At 49.5% G+C, this 19,148-nt stretch overlaps 3 protein-coding genes across 4 annotated transcripts; 2 read left to right on the top strand and 1 right to left on the bottom strand.

Moving 5' to 3' along the window:
- The first annotated feature begins 896 nt into the window (after positions 1-896).
- On the top strand, positions 897-4,368 carry LOC123138892 (protein SMAX1-like). Its single transcript, XM_044558741.1, has 2 exons — positions 897-2,358; positions 2,466-4,368. The coding sequence occupies exons 1-2, from the start codon at positions 1,133-1,135 to the stop codon at positions 4,159-4,161; spliced, it is 2,922 nt and encodes a 973-aa protein (XP_044414676.1). The 5' UTR covers positions 897-1,132; the 3' UTR covers positions 4,162-4,368.
- An 8,495-nt stretch (positions 4,369-12,863) lies between these two features.
- LOC123138891 (uncharacterized) lies at positions 12,864-14,639 on the top strand. Of its 2 annotated transcripts, none has more exons than XM_044558739.1 (2): positions 12,864-13,057; positions 13,809-14,639. In XM_044558739.1, the coding sequence occupies exons 1-2, from the start codon at positions 12,927-12,929 to the stop codon at positions 14,428-14,430; spliced, it is 753 nt and encodes a 250-aa protein (XP_044414674.1). In that variant the 5' UTR covers positions 12,864-12,926; the 3' UTR covers positions 14,431-14,639. The 2 variants fall into 2 exon arrangements, with proteins under 2 accessions (XP_044414674.1, XP_044414675.1); XM_044558740.1 differs by having other exon boundaries at positions 12,885-13,057; positions 13,812-14,639.
- Positions 14,640-14,999: 360 nt separating this feature from the next.
- Positions 15,000-17,670, bottom strand: LOC123138889 (eukaryotic translation initiation factor 3 subunit G). The gene is made up of 2 exons (XM_044558738.1): positions 17,223-17,670; positions 15,000-15,725 (listed from the first exon to the last, which is right to left on the bottom strand). Exons 1-2 carry the CDS (start codon positions 17,551-17,553, stop codon positions 15,187-15,189), a joined length of 870 nt encoding a protein of 289 aa, XP_044414673.1. The 5' UTR covers positions 17,554-17,670; the 3' UTR covers positions 15,000-15,186.
- Between the last annotated feature and the right edge of the window lie 1,478 nt (positions 17,671-19,148).

Genomic DNA, 19,148 nt, shown 5'->3' with positions numbered 1-19,148 from the left:
AGAACCGCGTTGATAAGAACCAAACGCGCAGCAGGAGAGAGGAGGCGCGCCGCCCAGCCAGCAAGATATTTGTCGACCTTGGCGAGCATCGGCAGAAAATCTGCAAACTTCAGTTTTTCCCAAGACAGCGGCAGACCGAGATACGTTTGCGGGAAGGCCCCCACCGCGCAGCCTAACGCCCGAACGACCACACTTTGGGTTTCTTGATCAACATGTATCGAAACGAGCGTGCTCTTGGCAAGGTTGATCCGCAACCCGGTTGCATCAGCAAACATATCCAGGATCTGACGGAGACGAACCGCGCCCTCCTCGCAGGCCCTCGTGATAACCAGTGTGTCATCGGCATATTGAAGCACAACAGCCGGGGAGCCGGGCACCAGCGGATGCCGCAGCACTGCGTCCTGACGGATCAGCTGCTGCAGCACGTCTGCAACGATCAGGAAGAGGTAAGGCGAGAGCGGGTCACCCTGACGGAGCCCACACTTTATTTCAAACCATCTCCCAGGAACTCCATTCAGCAAGACCGCCGAGCGGGATGAACGGAGGATCTCGTTAATCCAGTCACACCACGCAGCCGGAAAGCCTCGAGCCTCCATAATGGAACGGAGACTCTCCCAGTTAACTGAATCAAAGGTCTTGAAGGTATAGAATGTGAGACTACAACAAACTCCACTCCCAATTTTTACGTAGATTATAATCTCAAAATGTAAATTATCTGACATTTGTGATAAATAAACTGTAGGAATTCAAAGAAAAGCAAGAAATGAAGGAATACATGGGCACGAGCAGAGGATACGGTTGGAATGTCGATGCAAATCCAAGCTACAAGATACTCGGCCCCACCCTGCCAGAAGCACTTACAAATGCTTGCACCTTAAACAATCTCCTCCTGTCTCCTCCCCGCCACTTTTTCCAGTGGCACCTCCCTCCCTTCCTCGCGCGCACCTTCACCTTTCACCTCGCCCGCCTCTGGTGAACCAAACTCCACTCGCCATCACAGCGACGTGCGCAGTGCCCCGGCGCGGCTAAACCTATAACTAACACCACCTCGACCCCCCGGCTACCTCAGCCCCAGCAGCCGAGGGAGACCGAGCAAAGACCGACCACCGACCGATCGAGCCCACCGACCGGCATGAGAGCCTACTCGGCGGCACCGTCCGCGGCCGTCTCGCTGCCGTCGGCCGCGGCCCCGCCGCTCACCCCGGACGCGGCGGCCGTGCTGTCCCGCGCCGCGGGCGACGCGTCCAGGCGCCGCCACGCGCACACCACGCCGCTCCACGCCGCCGCGGCCCTGCTCTCCGGCCCGGCGCCGCTCCTCCGGGACGCCTGCGTCGCCGGCCTCGCGTCGCCGCACCCGCTCCGGTGCCGCGCGCTTGACCTCTGTTTCGCCGTGGCCCTCGACCGCCTCCCGACGTCCACGGAGCACCACCACGGCGGCCATGTCGACGGCGCCGGGTTCCGCAGCGGCCCGCAGCCCCCGCCGCTCTCCAACGCGCTCTCCGCCGCGCTCAAGCGCGCGTACGCGCACCACCGCCGCATCGGCGGCAGCGCCGTCGAGCCAGCCGGCGGCGACGACCACCGCGTCGGCGTGCCGCACCTCGTGCTCGCCATCCTCGACGACCCGTCCGTGGCTCGCGTCATGCGCGAGGCTTCCTTCTCCAGCACCGCCGTCAAGGCGGCCATGCTCCGGTCCCTCTCCGACCCCGCGGCCCCAGACTCCGGCGTCTACGTCAGCGCCACCAGGTCGCTGCAGCACCGGCAGGCACCGATCAACCGCGACGAGGAGGTGGCCAAGGTGGTGGACGTGCTGAAAAGGGCCAAGAAGCGCAACCCGGTGCTCGTCGGCGACACGGCGGACGTGGACGCCGTCGTGCAGGAGGTCGTCGCGATGATCCAGCGCCAGCGCCTCGGCAATGCGCGGGTCATCGAATTCGGCAACCTGGCCGACATGGATAGGTCAGAGCTGGTCGCCAAGATCAGGGAGCTCGGCGAAGCAATCACATCTGAGCTACTGGCACCGGCGATGGTGTCACAGACCGCCGGTGTCGTGGTCAACCTCGGGAACCTCCAATGGCTCGTCGAGGAAAGATGTGCGGTCGCCTTCGGCGAGCCGCAGGAAACGAGGAGGGAGGTGGTGCTCGACACGGCGCGTGCCGCGGTGGCCGAGATGGCACGCGTGCTGGAGCACTCTGGCGCCGAAGGCGAGCGCCGCCGCGTCTGGGTGATCGGCACGGCAACGTGCGCCACGTATCTCAAGTGCCAGGTGTACCACCCGGCGCTGGAGAGCGAGTGGGACATCCAGGCGGTGCCCATCACGCCGAGACCACCGCAGCCGCCGTCGCTCGGGCTCTCGCCGAGGTTGTAAACAAATCTTTCTTGATTATGTCACGAATCCCACATGAGTATATGTGATTTTATTTTGGCAAACCATGAGTGTGTGATTAACTGTCATATTGATGCCACAGTGCTGGAGTCAATCGAGGCATCCTGAGCAGCTCGGTGGAGGTGTTGTCGTCGGCGATGACCGGTGCAACGACGCACAGGCCGGCGCCGGGCATGTGCAGCGCCTGCATGGACGGCTACGAGCGGGAGCGCGCCGAGATGCCGTACGCCGATGCGGCTAGCACTCTCAACCCCGCCGAGAAGACCATGTCGCGGTGGCTGCAGATCGGGACGCCGGCCAGCGCACGGCCGTCGCCCATCGTTGGTTTTCAGGACAAGGCGCGGGAAGCAGATGAGCTGTGGCGTCGGTGGCTGGACCGGTGCGCGCAGCTGCACTCCCACGGCCGGCAGCCAGCGGTTACGAGCTCCGAGTGGAACGGCGCAAGTGTTATCGGCAGCATGCAGGCGGCGCTGCCGGTCAGGCCATCGGCGCCGGCTAGAGGCACGGTGGTGGACACCGACCTCGCGTTGGGGACGCCGGTGCCTTCGATGACGCCGGCATCGGCATCAACATCGGCATGGGACACGGACGAAAAGGTGCTCGCGAAACGGCTCACGGAGGCGGTGAGATGGCAACCGGAGGCTGCGGCTGCGGTGGCTGATACGATCGTGAAGGCCAGGCTCGGCGGCGGAAAGCGGCGACGAGTAGGGCCAAAGGCCGACACGTGGGTCCTCTTCGCCGGCGCCGACATGGTCGGGAAGAGGAGGATGGCCAAAGCGCTCTCCGTGGCGATCTTTGGTGCCGGCCCCGTCACTTTGCGCCTCGGCTGTGCAACAGCCGGTGACGTCGACGGCGGGGAAGAATCCGTCGTGTCGTGCCGCGGAAGGACGGCGCTGGACCGCGTGGCTGAGACCGTACGTGCCAACCCGTTCCGCGTCGTGGTGCTTGATGACCTCGACCACGCCGACGACATCGTGCACGGTGCCATCGTGCACGCCGTCGAGTCCGGCCGGCTCACGGACTCCCACGGCCGAGACGTCGCCCTCGGCAGCGCCATCTTCATCGTCATGTCAAGCTGGTCGTCGTCCGCGCCGGATCAACCCACCGGCTCGCCATGGAACCTGGAGCTCCGTGTCCGGCGGCACACGACGCCGAAGCGCAGGCCGGAGCAGGAGCTCGATGGATACCGGCGCGTGAAACCACGCAAGCCGCTCCCGCTTGACCTGAACTTGTCCATGTGTGACGATCACATCGACGACGACGGCGAGGACAGCGGCGGCGAGGGATCACGTAACTCGTCCAGCGACCTGACGGTGGAGCACGAGCAGGAGTACGCGCAACCGCCCTCGGCCTCGACGCGCTCGGCACAGTCCAATGTGCACGAGCTCATCAGAGCCGTCGACGGGACAGTGGTGTTCCGATCAGTCGACTTCGGGCCTCTCAAACGGAGTGTCTCCGACGTGGTATCGGCCAAGTTCGGCGACGCCGCCGGCTGTGGTGGATGGTCCGTGCACATGGACGCCGGCGTGCTGGACAGGCTCGCCGGAGCCGCGTGGACGGCGGCAGGAGCGTCGACCGCCACGGCCACGTCGTTGGAGTCGTGGGCGGACGAGGTGCTGTGCCCTAGCATACGGCAGCTGAAGCGTAGCTTGAGCAGCAGCGACGTGGACGGTGCAACGACGGTGAGTTTGTCGGCCGTGGAAGGCATTGGCCGTCGAAGAATGGACGGCGATGTACTATTCCCGACGTCGGTGACGGTCGCCGTCGACGGAAATTGACGCGCGCAGTCCGGCGAGCATCTTGTTTTTTTGGTTTGGTCATTAATATGATCATGGTCGGTGTACATTAGTGCTTTGTAAATGCTCAGCATCGGAGATTAATTAGGCACGAGACTAGAAATTGTATGTTCACATTTCCGGTTTTATTTCAACCACATCGGCGCCAAAATGCTAAACTTACATATGAAACCCTAGTGATTAGAGTTAGAAAAACATGGTTAAGGGGAGAGTTTTCTCCCTCAACTTTTCGGTATTAGGTAGATGAAGAAGAGGTGGCTTAAGTGAAAACATAGGGAATGGCTAGGAGCCCGTCGATTGAAAAAAAAAATTGGGTCAGCCTATTTTGTGAGGATCAATCTGAAGCATTAGATAAAAAACAAACGCTCCCGCGTCTTCTTCCTCCAACCGTTTCCTTTCTAATAAACAGATCGTTGTTGCTCGTGTTCTTCTTCTTCCGCCGTCTGCCCCCCCCCCCCCCCCCCCCCCGCGTGCGGGGTCGGCGCCTTTCCCTCGGCCTCTCCCCACCATCGTGCTGCCGCCGCCCCACCCATCCCTCTCCGGTGAACCTGCTATCCATTCTGCACCCCCTTCACCTTAAGACAGACAAGGAGGTTGTTTGTTCCCCCTACAATAGACGAGATCAAACCTGCCTCGGTGCTCTACGGCTGTTTCTTTCTTCTCCAACAAATCGAGTAACCCAAAATCCGTTTTCAGGCGACTGACATGTGCTCTGCGGTTGTTTCTTTCTTCTTCAACAAATCGACTGACCCGAATTCCGCTTTCACGCGACTGACGTGCAGTTAAACTGGAAGACATAACGCACTTGCCATTATGCTAGGAAGCTCTCTCAAGGATAAAAAATTAATGGTAAACACACGGGGTTTGTTACATGACTATTATGAGGCGTTCCAATAATTCTCTCCACCCCCACCCTCGAAATTTCATCGAGGTGGGGTCCCTTCAACCCCCTTAATCCAATAAAAAATTGCCAGGTCAAGATCAAACCTTAAGTGTTGATGTGGCATTATTGCTCTAGAATTATGGGAGTTACAAGATTGTGTGCCATTTTCCCCCAAGAGCATGGTTAATAGTATAGCCAGCTACTGGCTATATGAAGCTACCATGTCATCTAAAGCAATATGTATAGTCACTCCTACAATAAGGTTGGCTATTAGACCACTACTTTTTTTCTCTTCTCTCTTTCTCTTTCATTGTATTTATTACTTTTTTCTAGGAACACTTCAACAATTTTTTCATGTCTCTCTCCTTCATATAGGCAAAAAATGCCATGTAGGCGGGCTATAAGCCCACTATTGTACTTGCTCTATTCCCACTCCCTAATTTCGATTGGCCCCTTGATTTTCACTGTGGCACAACCACACCAACCTATAAATTAAATCGGTAAAAATCTTCCATATAAGTGGAAAACAGGGTGTGTCAGAGTGAAATCAAACTATAGGTGGAAAACAAACATGATGCTTCGGTTAATTAGTGTCAATTACTAAAACCCAGACATGCAACTTATTACTTGCATCATCTAGGAAGAAAAACTAAAACAGAAGATAAAAGATGTGATCAAGTAAACATTGTGACAACTGCTTCTGCAAATAGTATGCTTTCCATTTCCGATGAAATTTCATTGGAACTACGAAAATGTCTATGTTTTTTTGGTACATACTACAATAATTGCCTCATCGTCAACATATTTTTGGTAAGTATGCATGGTAGTATACAAATTCAAATAATAATAAATTTTTGAAGTATTTGGTTGGATTTCAGCTGAATCCTAGTGTATTTCGTTCATCTCACCAAACTGAAACCTGAAACACTAAAATTTAATGGAACTCAATGATTTTTGTTGTGGCCATGAATATTACTGAAACCAAAATTAAAAATCATAGTGCCTATGCCTAATGCATGTTGTTTAGCATATAGCCAAATATAATAGAAATAAAATGAGCAAAGGTGTTAACTCTTGATACCCTATCACTAACTCTTTGCAATCCAATGACCAAGGGGATTAGGAATTCATGCATGATCTAAATGCTAGAATATCTGCCTTACTTTTGGTATGTTTGGCTGTGCTTTGGATTTTGTAAAAATAGTCATGGAAAAGTTGCTTTGAGCTCATAACAGTGGGAAGCCTCGAAGTTGTGTTGTTGGGACAATCGTGGAACTACAAATTTAATAGGAATACTTTGTGATGCCCCTGAAACCCTGACAACCTCTTTGTACGATAATTTACCATAAGACCAATTTATACACTAATTAACATTTAAATGACCCTTTGGGAAGTGAACTCACGATAATATAGATAGTTCATTTTCAACCACTATTTTCTAGTGTTATATACTTGTACATATAGATATATAAATAGATAGCCATATTCTTCATCGACATGGCTATCATATCTTCCTCATCGCGCCTTCCTTTAGTTTCGTGGTGGTTAAAACAACCTTTTGTTCAGATCATGCTTAAGGATGGCAATGGGTTGGGTTTGGATGGGGTTGAAACAATATCAAATCCATATCCATATCGATGAAGGCAGTCTTTGCCCACCCATGAAAATATCCATGGATGGAAAATTGTGTCCATGTCCAAACCCAATGGATATCCATACCCGCTGGATATGCACTGGGTCCTCTCAAGACATATAGATAAGACATAGCACAATGTTAACATAAGCTCTTCCATTCTTCACCTCATGGCAGGCTAGGCTTCCCTTATGGTAAAAATCAACTTATTGTAAATCGTCATCCACTAACAACCTAATATCATTTAGTATTTTCTAAAAGATGAGAATGACAAGTCATTTAACAAGGAGATAAAAATAAGGAAAGGGGCACTGGAGTATGTTAAAGTGGGGACCAAATGTCAACTGATAAAAGTTATGGCGGAGATTGTGCAATTTATTTTGCATGCTTTAGAAAACAAAGTGGAAAATTACAGCGGAACATGTGACCGTGGGGTAGGGATAGAAAATCTGTTTCCCGTTAAGTCGTACTATCGGGTCGGGTTTGGTATACCCATGGGTACAAGATTACATCCATGTCCTACCCACGAGCAATTAGGTCGGGTTTGGACGCCGTCCATGGGCACAAAAGTATATCCAAACCCTATCCATTCGGGCCGGATATCCATGGGTATTCATGTCCATGGGTAAAATAAGACATCCTTAATTCATGCTTTTTCAACATATATGCTACTTTTCAAAGGTAAAAAAATGGAGCCTTCAGAAATGATTAAGCTATTGAAGGATGTTGATTTTTGTTACATGAACACTATACAATAGTCTTGTCATGATCTCTATTTGTCAGTATTAGTCATCCTTTTGGTAGTCGTCATGATCCTCTAGGTGGATATCAGGAGTGTTTTTTGTCAGTTTTGGTGAAATCTCGGTGGTTTTTTACCAGTTTTGGTGAAATGTCAGTTTTTTGTAGTTACCCGGGGCTGGTGGATCATGCATGGTATGGTGGTATAGCCATTGTCAGGATCCACCACTGGTGGTGCACTGAGGGCTCAACCAACATCCTCTGTATCCATAGTGAAAACCTAGGCCTGGCTACTTTCTGGACCAAACTACGACAATGACGATATGCAATATAATGTTTTATATCCGAAGATGTTGTTGTGGGTCATTGACATGCTTTCTGAGATGGAATTCCAAGAAATGGTCCTGGCCAAATTTGGTGATGACGATGAGTGTCATATCCCTCGATACAGGGGTTTCTTGTGGACGATCTTGTGTAGCTCCGAGCATGTGGATGATCTCGGTAGCCCTGAGCATAGGGGTTCTAAGAGGGGCTCAGCTTTGGAATATATTGTGTTAGAGAAACTTCCATGCTATATTTTTTATTTCGGTGAGTTAATATCATTTATAGTGATGTAGTTGTATGCATCCCTAGTTAGTTGGTGTGATGTTTAGTGATAAAAGGGATCTTTCATTTATCAAAAATAGAAAACCTTAACAACAATTCATCATGATTGAGATTTGTGAGACATGCATTACTGCACCCCCCCCCCCCCCACTCCCGGCCTAATTTTTTCCCTGCAAAGGGTGTTTTGGGTTCATAAAGCTAATTAGTAGTAATACGTTAGATTGTATAAAAGGAATTAGTCCCCATTCTCCCAGTGGCTTTGAGGGGCACATTAATGAGTATGTATAGCTAGGTATCTCAACAATTTCTAAGATCTTCTCTTTCTCTCTATTTACCTTGTAATAAACAGTAACACGCAACACTCGTGTACACTAACAGATTTTAGAGAGGGCATTACAGAGAAACATTATGTAACTTGCAGACAATATTACAGATGAATTCGACAAAGTAAAATTTCTAGACTCTGCCAAATCCTTATCTATTTGCATGTAGTGTAAATAAATCTGGTCTTATTTCATGTTTTAGACCACGAGAATCGATCAAGATGGCCACCCCGACAGTGTTCCTCTCTTTGGCAGTATGTGGATTTCTGTGGGATTGATGAGAATTTTCATCGAGTAACCGGGCAAATTTGTTCTTTTTAAACGATGGACTGAGTAAAAAAGCTCCGGTCTCAAATTTTTTTTCAGAAAATTGCCATGCCAAATGGATCATTCGAGAGGAATACCCCAGTGGTTCAACAGGGGATGCTCCAGCCATGGTCCCACCGGCACTGTTCTCGCTGCCTCCCGACATCTCTGGATGCCAGTGCTAGCGACGTATCCGTCTATCCGACTGCGCAGCAGAGTACGTAGCAGCAGTGAACAGTCGGACGGAAGCCAGGAATCATAAGCAGCCAAGCAGCAGGGGGAAGTTGCCAAGTTGGCGACGAAAGGAGAGGCATTGTGTCCGTTGGCTAGCCCCTAGGCGACGGATGCGATGCGATGCGGCCGGGAGGCCGGCAAGGGCCCAAAAGGAGGCGGCCGGGAAGCTCGCACGCGCCTGCCCTCCCTGTCTGCCGCTTTTCAACCGGAAAAATAAAGACCCATACGCATCTGCATGGCGCGCGCGCGGGTTGCTAGGCCAAAAGCAAAAGCCACGACACTACCGGAGAAGCGAGAAAAAGTTGCCCCGCAGCAGCGTGCGCTGCGCGGTACGATCGACTAGCTAGTCCGTTTGAACCCTGCTGCGCACATTCAGATTCCTCCGATCGGCTGGCTGGGGCCTCCAGAGATTTCCTTCCCCCCCATCATCGCTGCATGTACGCTTGAATATCTAACAGTGTACGTACGTACGTAATTTCGTATTGTATCATAGGAGCAGTACTGCTGCATCTTTTCATGCAAGATTCGAATACTCATCATATATAGAGAGACTTCTACTTTTGGTCTGAAGAATATTTGGTCGGAGCATTTGGCAATTAAAAACCCTGCGTAGCTAGCTTATAGCTAGCCCATACAGTATATTGTATATGTGTGCGTGTCTCTCTGCTTGAAAAGATTGCTCGCTGTACGTGTTTGTTTCTTGGTGTAGCTAAGCAAGGCATAAGATATTAACCAGAGCCAACACTGAACTCCTGCTACGTACTGCATAAACCCTGCTGCAGCCAATTCTTTTCTCTGAACATTCCTGGTGTGGGCAATTGACTAGTGCTTGCGTACACGACGACCAACGTTATCCCCTAAAACAGAGCAATAGCAATACTCTAGTGCAGTATATATATCATATCGTTGATGCAGTAGATACATATGCAGGGCAGGGCAGGTACATCGTGGGTTGAAATGGAAGGGAATAGATGGAATGATGGCTTGTCGCCGGGCCAAGTTTATTCCCCTGCTGCTTAACGAGATCTGTCTGTCTGATCTAGCTGCTGCAGCAGTTGGTGGTGATTAGCTACTGATACGGAGCATAGAAGACGCCAGAGACAAAATGGTTGCTTGTTTAGGGATAAGGGCCACCGGACAAATTAGTGCAACTTTGGCCACGGTCCCTGAGGCCGGAGGCTGCGAGGCTCTCGGACGACACGCATTAATGAACAAAAGCGTTCAGCTGGCCCATGTGCTTGCCCATCTACTGCCCGTAAATTCAATAAAAGAAGAGAGATCATGTGATATAGTTTATCACCACCGCACCAAGCCGCAGATTCACTTCATTTTCAGACAGTGTCATCGTACACCTATCTATCTATCGATCAGTAGCGATGAATTAACAATTTATGCAGCGTATCTACTAGAGTGACGTACCTCTGTGAACTTTTATAAGACGTTTTAGGTCCCTATTTGAAGTAACTACTAAAACATCGACACGTATGGTTGCTGGTTCTTCGGACCGGTGGTTTCGTTAATGAAATCGGAGGGGAGAGCGATCTCTTTTGCTAGAAAAAACGACACGTATGCATGGTAGTTTCTTGCTATGGCATCATTCACAGGTTTATCCCCTCGGAGTTGGAGGTGCAGTAGGTGCGTGCACGCGGGGTAGCTAGCTAATCTAACCGTACGGGGTGACAAGTGACAAATAGTAGCGGCAAAGTGGATGATGATGGGCAAGGCGCCAAGGGCAAGCCTGCTGGGGGTTTGGGGGCAAGGGCCAGAGGACAAACCCAACACCAAGAGGGAGCACGCACGTTATCACATCACGAAACCACCACCACCTTTTATTTGCCAATCGCCACCAGCTACCCACTGATAAAGCGGCATGCCCGCCGGCGGTCGTCGTTAAGTAAAATTCCGCGGAACCCCCCGCCTGCTTTGGCCTTTGGGACACAACAGATGGCTAGCATCTGTAGCATGGCAGATGCGCAGAGAGAGGTGGTACTGATTGCTCCACTCCATTCCGGTGGTGCGTAGCTATAGGCGCCGCATCAAAGTGAGCGCCGCTGATGGGCGAGGCGATGGCCGGCGGTGCGTGCGTGCATGCATGCATGGCGACGGCAGCTTTCGACATTTATTTTTGGTTCTACCCCCGGGCCGGACCACATTCCTCCCATACTTTCAGTGCCATCGGTAAACAAACTTCCACTGAGCGACCACCAGTGACCACAGGGAGAGATGGGGAGAGGTGCTGCCTGCCGGCGGCGGGGGCAGTGGACAGTGGGGCTGTGCCAAGAAGCAGCGGCTACATGTAGAGCTACATACCGCTCCAGGTTGCATGGGCCCTTTTTTCAGAAGAAAAAAATTGCATAGGCTGGTGGTGTCTAGTGCATGATTAGTGTTCAGTGTTTCTTATTACTTAGAGGGAACAAGCAATGAGGAAAGAGCATCATCTATTCTTTTTTCTTTTAGGCTGGTGGTATCTAGTGCATTTTGGTTTTGCTATTTTAATGGGATTGAGAAGCAACTATCTACATTTAAGTCGCCACTAACTAGGAGTCTAAGACGGACAAGTGAAACAAGAGGATATTGATCGGACGACTATTGATGTCGCCTAAGAAATAACTATTTTGCGAGCCAGCCTAAATATAGTCACTCACTCATTTTATTTCGTTATTTTTCCATCGATATTGAAACATAGTGAAACTAAAGAAAAGAAAAATTAGTGCTACAAAACTTTGTGGAAATTGTTGCAACGGTCAAAGGAACCCAAACCATAGCTTGAGTTCACCCTTCAAAGCTAATCGGGTGAGTTGTTTGCATTGTCCGGCTGCAGTGAACAATGATTCTAGTTTCCAAGCCATTTGTAGTAACCCTCGTATCCTTGAGGAGCCCACCATCAAGATCAAGAATTAACAGGGGATATCGCTTGCAATTCAGAAGATTTTGACAGGAGAGTAAGAGTGATATAGCACTGTGTTCAGTGTTGCATGGATAACTCTACCATCAGTGGAGGAGTTAATTGTCATGGATGTAGTAAATTGTTTTAGAAACAGGTAAAAAGGATTTGCATTTTCCCCATCAACTAAGAAGTCGTTGCCTAGGTAACTAGAGAAAAATGCGACAGAAAAACATGAACGATATAAACGCACCACTACCTACCAAGTTAGCCTAGAACACCACCAACCAAAATTTCACAACAAAGTAACCTCAATATATGTCGCTGAGGTGATTCGTGTATTGATATGCACCACCCTGATCATCACCATTGCCCCGTAGGTCGATCGCTCTTACTTCACCACGAACAAACTATGGAACATTTCAATGAACGCCGCAAATCCATGCCCATTGATACAATACAACCAACCATCACATCGGCGGATACGCAACTCCAATTTTGATGATTTGACTTGTAAAAGCAAAACATCGCACAAGCCTTGTGACGATCATCCCATGACGGTGGTTGCATTGTGCTACCCACCAATGCCACCTCATGATGTGTGTCGTCATCGTTCCCCGCCGCATCTTGGTGAATTGGTGTGCAAGAACATCTAGTCATGTTGTCAGGAGACCAACGCTAATATTGCGTCGAGCACTGTTGGTACTGTAAGCTCTGTTTGCGTTTAAAAAAATAAGTAGGAGTTTTTTTTGTTGAAAAGAAAGGTAGGAGTGGTGACAAGTTTCTATTTTAGTGAAGGAGTGGTGCGAGTTTTCTTTTAGACAATGGAGTGGTGCAGGGTTTTTTCTTTTCTTTTTGAGACAATAGGAGTGGTGTAGGTGAAAAAGATAGGATCTGTGGCAAATGAATGGATGGGCCTAGTACTGTAATTTTAGGAACATGCATGAATAATAGTATTTGGGCCAACGATTACCTTTTTTTAGGGGTGGGCCTAAGATTACCTAGTCACAACACCATCCTGGGCTCCGAGATGGGCCTAGCTAAGAGCCACTTACAAAGGCCCAGAAAAGGAACAGAAAGAGAGGAGAACATAACAAAGGAACAGGAAGCAGAAAACCTTACCCTGATGCCAATCCCGTCATGGCAGGACCTAATCCATCCCCAGCTATGGCGGCGGCGGCGGCGGCGAGGGCCTGGTGGCGGCCGGAAATCCCCGCGAACGCCGCATCCGCTGCTGGCAGCTGCTTCTTCCGTGCCGGAGGAAAACGCTTGTGAGGCCTCTCCCCTAAGCTTTAATTTCAGGGTTTCCATCTCCAATTACTGCGCTGAATTGAGCAAAAATAGTACTGTACGTGCTGTAGTATTCTGGCAACTTAGGACGTCGGTTTGCCGGCCGGTAGTATCAGGTAAAGGTGGGATCTTGGGATTCTTGAATCTCGGTCCTCTGCAGTTTGTTAGTACACGCTTTACTGAATCTTGGCCTTCTGCAGTTATGAATCTTGGCCTTCTGCAGTTAGTTACACACTTTACTGTCAAAGTGTCAAGTGCTTTGGTTAATGATAATTAAGCCAGTTGCAGTTTTATTCTCCTCCTCTATTGAAAAATGAACTCAAGTAGTAGGCAGAAAGATAAAATTGTACTACCATTTCTTTGACTGGACCTTGGAAATTTTCATCCTGGGAGGAATTCGAGTCCCAATTCAAGTGAAAATTGCAGTCACCATACCAGTAAATAGCTTCGTTCTACTACTTTCTCGTTAGTCTCAATGTAGTAATAGTCTAACTGAGGTATGCTTAGTCCTCAGTGTAAAATCTTCTTATTGATCGCATTATTTGCCACTTGGTTGAGTTGCTTCCGTTCACCCTGTTTAGATTAAGGAACTCTTATTTCAAGTCTACTTCCACATCGATTATTACCCTTCTACAATTTGGAACATGTTGCCATGATCTCTGTTTGTTGCAAGGAATGTTACTATGATTAATGTGGCTGACCATGTTGCAATTTATCTTTAAACATTTCTAGCAGTACAGGACTTCAAATGACAGGCAGAGCCAGCAGCATCCTCCCTCACGTGAAGAGCGGGGAGGCAGCAGAAGGGAGCCCGAACGCCGACGCCGACACTGCCATCGCCACCGCCCCGGTTGTCGATGAGGAGACCCTCCGCCACGACCTGGAGACGGCGATCGAGGAGGAGGACTACGGGCGCGCTGCCAAGCTCCGGGATGAGCTCCGACACCTGCGAGAGGACGGGCGGTCGTCGCTGCTGGCGGCAAACGCGCGGTTCTACGACGCATTTCGGGACGGCGACCTGGCAGCGATGCACGCGGTGTGGGCAAAGGGGGAGCACGTGTACGTGGTGCACCCGTCGGCGGGGCGCATCTCGGGCTACGAGACGGTGATGCGGAGCTGGGAGATGGTGTGCGACGCCGACCACGAGTTCCCGCTGCGGTTCGACCTGCAGGACGTGGAGGTGCACGTCAAGGGGGATATTGGGTATGTCACCTGCCTGGAGATGGTGAAGACGAGGGGCAGCGGCGGCAGCTGGGGCAAGCAGCTCGCCACCAACGTCTTCGAGAAGGTCGCCGGCGAGTGGCTCATGTGCGTCCACCATGCCTCCCATCTCGACGACGACGACGACGAATGATCATCGAAGATGGATGATGACCGGGTTCGAGCACAGGAGGTTTCGCGGTACAGACGTGAGCGTAGAGTTACAGGCCATACCATTCGGCAGAGTTGAGAGACGTTTTATCATTTCTAGTTCTTCCATTTTTGTATCACCATCAAATACATATGCTATTTTTGTATAATCCAATACATATCCTGTTTTGAGGAATTATATACTCTTTTCTATTCCCTCGTCCCACATCAATTGTCGCTCAAACCGATGTATCATGACAGATTTCAATGCTCAAGTGACGGAAGTTGTTTTCTTTCAGGTCTACTGGTCACCATGAAATGTCACAGGAGAACCCACCAAGCGTATAGCATTCCATCACGCGAGGATTATTCTTCACCAGCTAGTGCTTATTAGTTATTATCAGGCAAGGACACCAGAATTTTTACTAGAAGTAGAAAAGTTACACAAAGTTCGCGAAATGATATCTGAGCTAAAAAAACAGCATAGTGAAATCGGCAGATTCTCAACTGATCTTGACCATCCAGGTAGCAAAGAGAAGCAAGTGGAGTATAGTAACCAAATGAAGCAACAGGTATACAAAGCTTGATGAAATATAAACTCAAGTGCCATCCCTTAAGAAATTCACTTTTTCACCACCAGAGTGTAGTTATTCTCAACAAGGCAAAACATGACACAAGCTCACGACACAAACGTACGGGTATTTCGGAGACCATAATGATACGACACTTGTAGGAAATCTGGATGCTTAGTAGGCAGTAACTAAGTAGGCCTAGGTGCAGCCATCTCCACATGGAGGATGAGGTTATCATAACCATACCCATTGAGCTTGCTGATGGCCTTCTCGGCGTCCTCCCTGTGAACAAAGTTGACGAACCCAAAGCCCCTGCTCATTCCAGTCTTCTGATCCACCGCGACATAGACACGGCTGACCGGGCCAAACGTGCGGAACAGCTCGAGGAGGTCGGGCTCGCGGGTGTCCTCAGACAGATTGGTAACACGGACACTGTTCTCGTCGTTCCTGCGCCTCATGTCGTGCCCAGCATCGGTATGAACAGCACCAGCCCTTAGCCTTGGAGCAACGTATGAGCCCTTGGCAGGGCCACTCAGTGCTGCAGGGCCGTCAGAAGTAGGAGGCATGTCCGATGCATCGGTTGGTGGAGCGAGGTCCTTGTAGGGGCACTTTGAGGTCCAGTGGTCACCCTTCTTACCACAGGTTCTGCAAACCATGAGAACAGCACCTCCCTTGCTTGCCATTGCCAGTGGGTCACCAGACGCACTTGGTTCATCAGCTTTGCTCCCTACAATCAAGTGAAGTGTTAAAAATAAGGGCAAAAAGATACAGCAAAGCTTCAATAACGAGAAGGTAATCAGCAGGGAATTAGTACATTAGCAATGTTAAGGTCTATTTTTAAGGTCCATGTTAAATTTTGAGCAGAGCACAAATAATGGCTAAATAACAGACATACAACATCCAAGGCACAATACTGCAAGGTTAGATTTGGGTGGGCTACGGAAGAAAGACAAGTTAAAATGCCCCAGTTACTGAACAGACAAAAATTAAACCTACTCAACCACACCCTCCATTAACTAAGATATATGATCATCTAGAGCAGGAAATCATCTATTACAAAGCGCAGAAAGTTAATTTGTTTCTTTGATAAACATAATCACCGCATCACAGGAAATTGCAATGAGAATGTGGGGACACTCGGGTGATACTAATGTATTCAAACTATAATTCTTGCACTAAAAAAACATTGCATTAGAACTGCAACTGGAAATCCCATAATCAGGATTCCACATGGACCTGCACGCAAAATACGTCAATCACCAGCATCCTAAAGTTTTAAAGAAGACGTACAAAATTAGTACCAATGTTATGAATGTCCATGTTAAGTTTGACCTGAACACAAGTGATGTCAAAATAGAGTAATAGACATACAACACCCATCAGACAATGATGCATGGTTAGATTTGGGTGGGCTATGGAAGAAAGACTAGTTAACATGCCATAGAACCCGTGTGTTATATAACGAACAAATGTTTAACCTAGTCAACGTCATCCTCCATTAACTGGACTGAAGTAACAGGATCCTATATGATCACCTAGATAAGGCATCATCTAAAACAAAACATAGAAACTAAATTTGGGGTTTCTGGTAAACATGATCACTCCGGCACAGGAAATTTGCCCAAGGAGAATGGGGTCGTTCTCTGATGACAGTAATGTATTCAAATTATAATTCTTGTGCACTCCAAAATCAGCTGTGCATTAGGACTGCAACTGGAAATCCCATGATAAGGCATTCTACACGGGCCTGCATGCAACACACTTCAATCACCCGCCTGACCAAAACAGAACAATCATCCGAAGAACCTATCTAGACCTCACAACTCAAAAAAAAATTGCAGCTTCTTTTCATGTATAACAGATTCTTTTTTGTAGCAGATGTACGAAACTGGTATTCTGCCCCAGTACCCAATATCGGCACTGCTTCAAAGCACATCAATCGGAAAACTTAAGGAGAAATGTTCGGTACTACATCACAGCTACGGATCTATTTCCTCTCCTCCCAATATCCTCTACCTCTTACTGTCCTTCCAGTAACCTAATATTAGAAATGCTACTATACACATGTATATTTCCTAGATGTACATGTAATCACTAAACATAACACAGCCACTCGACTGAATAAGACTTCTGATTGGATCAACACCAGTTCACCTGGATCCCCATTTTTGACTAACGACACAACAACTGATTCGAAAGAAAGAGACGCGGGCCGGCGACGGACCTGGGGCGCGCGGGCGCTCGAGGAGGATCTCCTCGGTGGAGACGACGGTGAGGCGCGCGGAGGCGTCGTCGCCGCTGGCGGCGTCGCCGAACTTGGACCAGTTGCGACGCTCGACGGCGGCCTTGGAGAGGCGCGCGCGCGCGAGCTTGCGGACGCGGGTGGTGGTGGTGACCTTGACCTTGTTGCCGTCGTCGTCGAAGCGGTACTCGATCGTCTTCTTGAAGCCGTTCTCGTCGGGCCCGATGACCACCCGCGGCGGCAGCAGGAAGTCGAGGTCGCCCCCGTCGTCCTCCTCGAGCTCCCCCCACCGGATCTTCGCGTCCGCCGGCATGGCTGTCGCTCGCTCGCTCGCTGGGGCGCTAGGGTTCGGTGTGCGGCGGCGTGGGAGGGGGGAGAGACGGGCGCTCTGGCTTTGGTTGCGAGAATGGGATGTGTGGCTCGGATTAGTTTCTGGATGATTTTGTTCGGCGAGGTCGTGGCCTTGGATATGGGCTACGGGATGCAGTTGTTGGGCTTCGGCAGCAAGTCTCAGGTGGGCCTTATTGGATCGGGACCAGCTGGTAGCACGTTGCCTCAAAAAAAAAATCTACTTTCATCAAAAAAATTAAAAAATCTGTGACCCCTATAGAAAAATCTGCTAACTCGAAGTATTTGTATTTTTTTTGAACAGCGCTCATATATAATATACGCGCACACACTCATCCCTATGAAAGCGCACACTCACACACTACCCCTATGAGCACCTCCGAGAGACTAAGCCAGCAAATTATCTTGAGATTTTACATATTCACCGTAGGCGCCTCGTAGTCGACGGGAACGTCTCCTGCCACTGAACGAGTATCGCCGGAAATTCTGAAATAAATTCAGAATAAATGCAAGCATCAGGACTTAAACTCTGGTGAGCTGGGATACCACTATCCACATAACCATCCAACCACAGATTATTTTGCAAGTATTTTGTATTATTAAGAGAAATTTTCTCAGTATTCATGATTATTCTTTGTTCCATTTCCATTTTATACAAATGAAGGAAAGATGATTCTTCTTCATTCGCTGACGGGAGGAAACCACACATCAAAAATTATGCACAGATACAATGAGACTGCAGGATTTAGGCGAGTGAAAATCCAAAGTTCCATCATGAAAAGTGCTACAAGAAATCCTTGCACTTGAGGATTATCGCGTTGCAGCAAGAGTTTGGACCTCTTGCGCTTGACTTCAGCCGCTCCCGCAACGGGGGCACGATGACAGATCCTGAATCTTTAGCTTCAGTGTTAATGGATGTCGGTGTCAAAACCGGCGGATCTCGAGTAGGGGGTGCCGAACTGTGCGTCTAAGGCTAATGGTAACAGGAGGCGGGGGACACGATGTTTACTCAGGTTCGGGCCCTCTCTATGTAGGTAATACCCTACTTCCTGCTTGATTGATCTTGATGATATTAGTATTACAAGAGTTGATCTACCACGAGATCGTAGAGGCTAACCCTAGAAGATAGCCTATGATTATGATTGTTCTTGTCCTATGGACTAAACCCTCCGGTTTATATAGACACCAGAGGGGGCTAGGGTTACACAGAGTCGGTTACAGAGAAGGAAATATACATATCTGAATCGCCAAGCTTGCCATCCACGCAAAGGAGAGTCCCACCCGGACACGGGACGAAGTCTTCTATCTTGCATCTTCATAGTCCAACAGTCCGGCTAAAGTATATAGTCCGGCTGTCCGAGGACCCCTTAATCCAGGATTCCTTCAGTAGCCCCTGAACCAGGCTTCAATGACGATGAGTCCGGCGTGCAGTTTGTCTTCGGCATTGCAAGGCGGGTTCCTTCTCCGAATACTCCAAAGTAGATATTGAACACGAGAATCGTGTCCGGCTCTGCAAAACAAATTCCACATACCACCGTAGAGAGAACAATATTCCACGAG

Source organism: Triticum aestivum, chromosome 6B (assembly GCF_018294505.1).
Source record: "Triticum aestivum cultivar Chinese Spring chromosome 6B, IWGSC CS RefSeq v2.1, whole genome shotgun sequence".
NCBI classification, from domain to species: Eukaryota; Viridiplantae; Streptophyta; class Magnoliopsida; order Poales; family Poaceae; genus Triticum; species Triticum aestivum.
The sequence above is the reverse complement of the archived record's forward strand: the minus strand, read 5'-3'. Positions and strand labels throughout refer to the sequence as shown.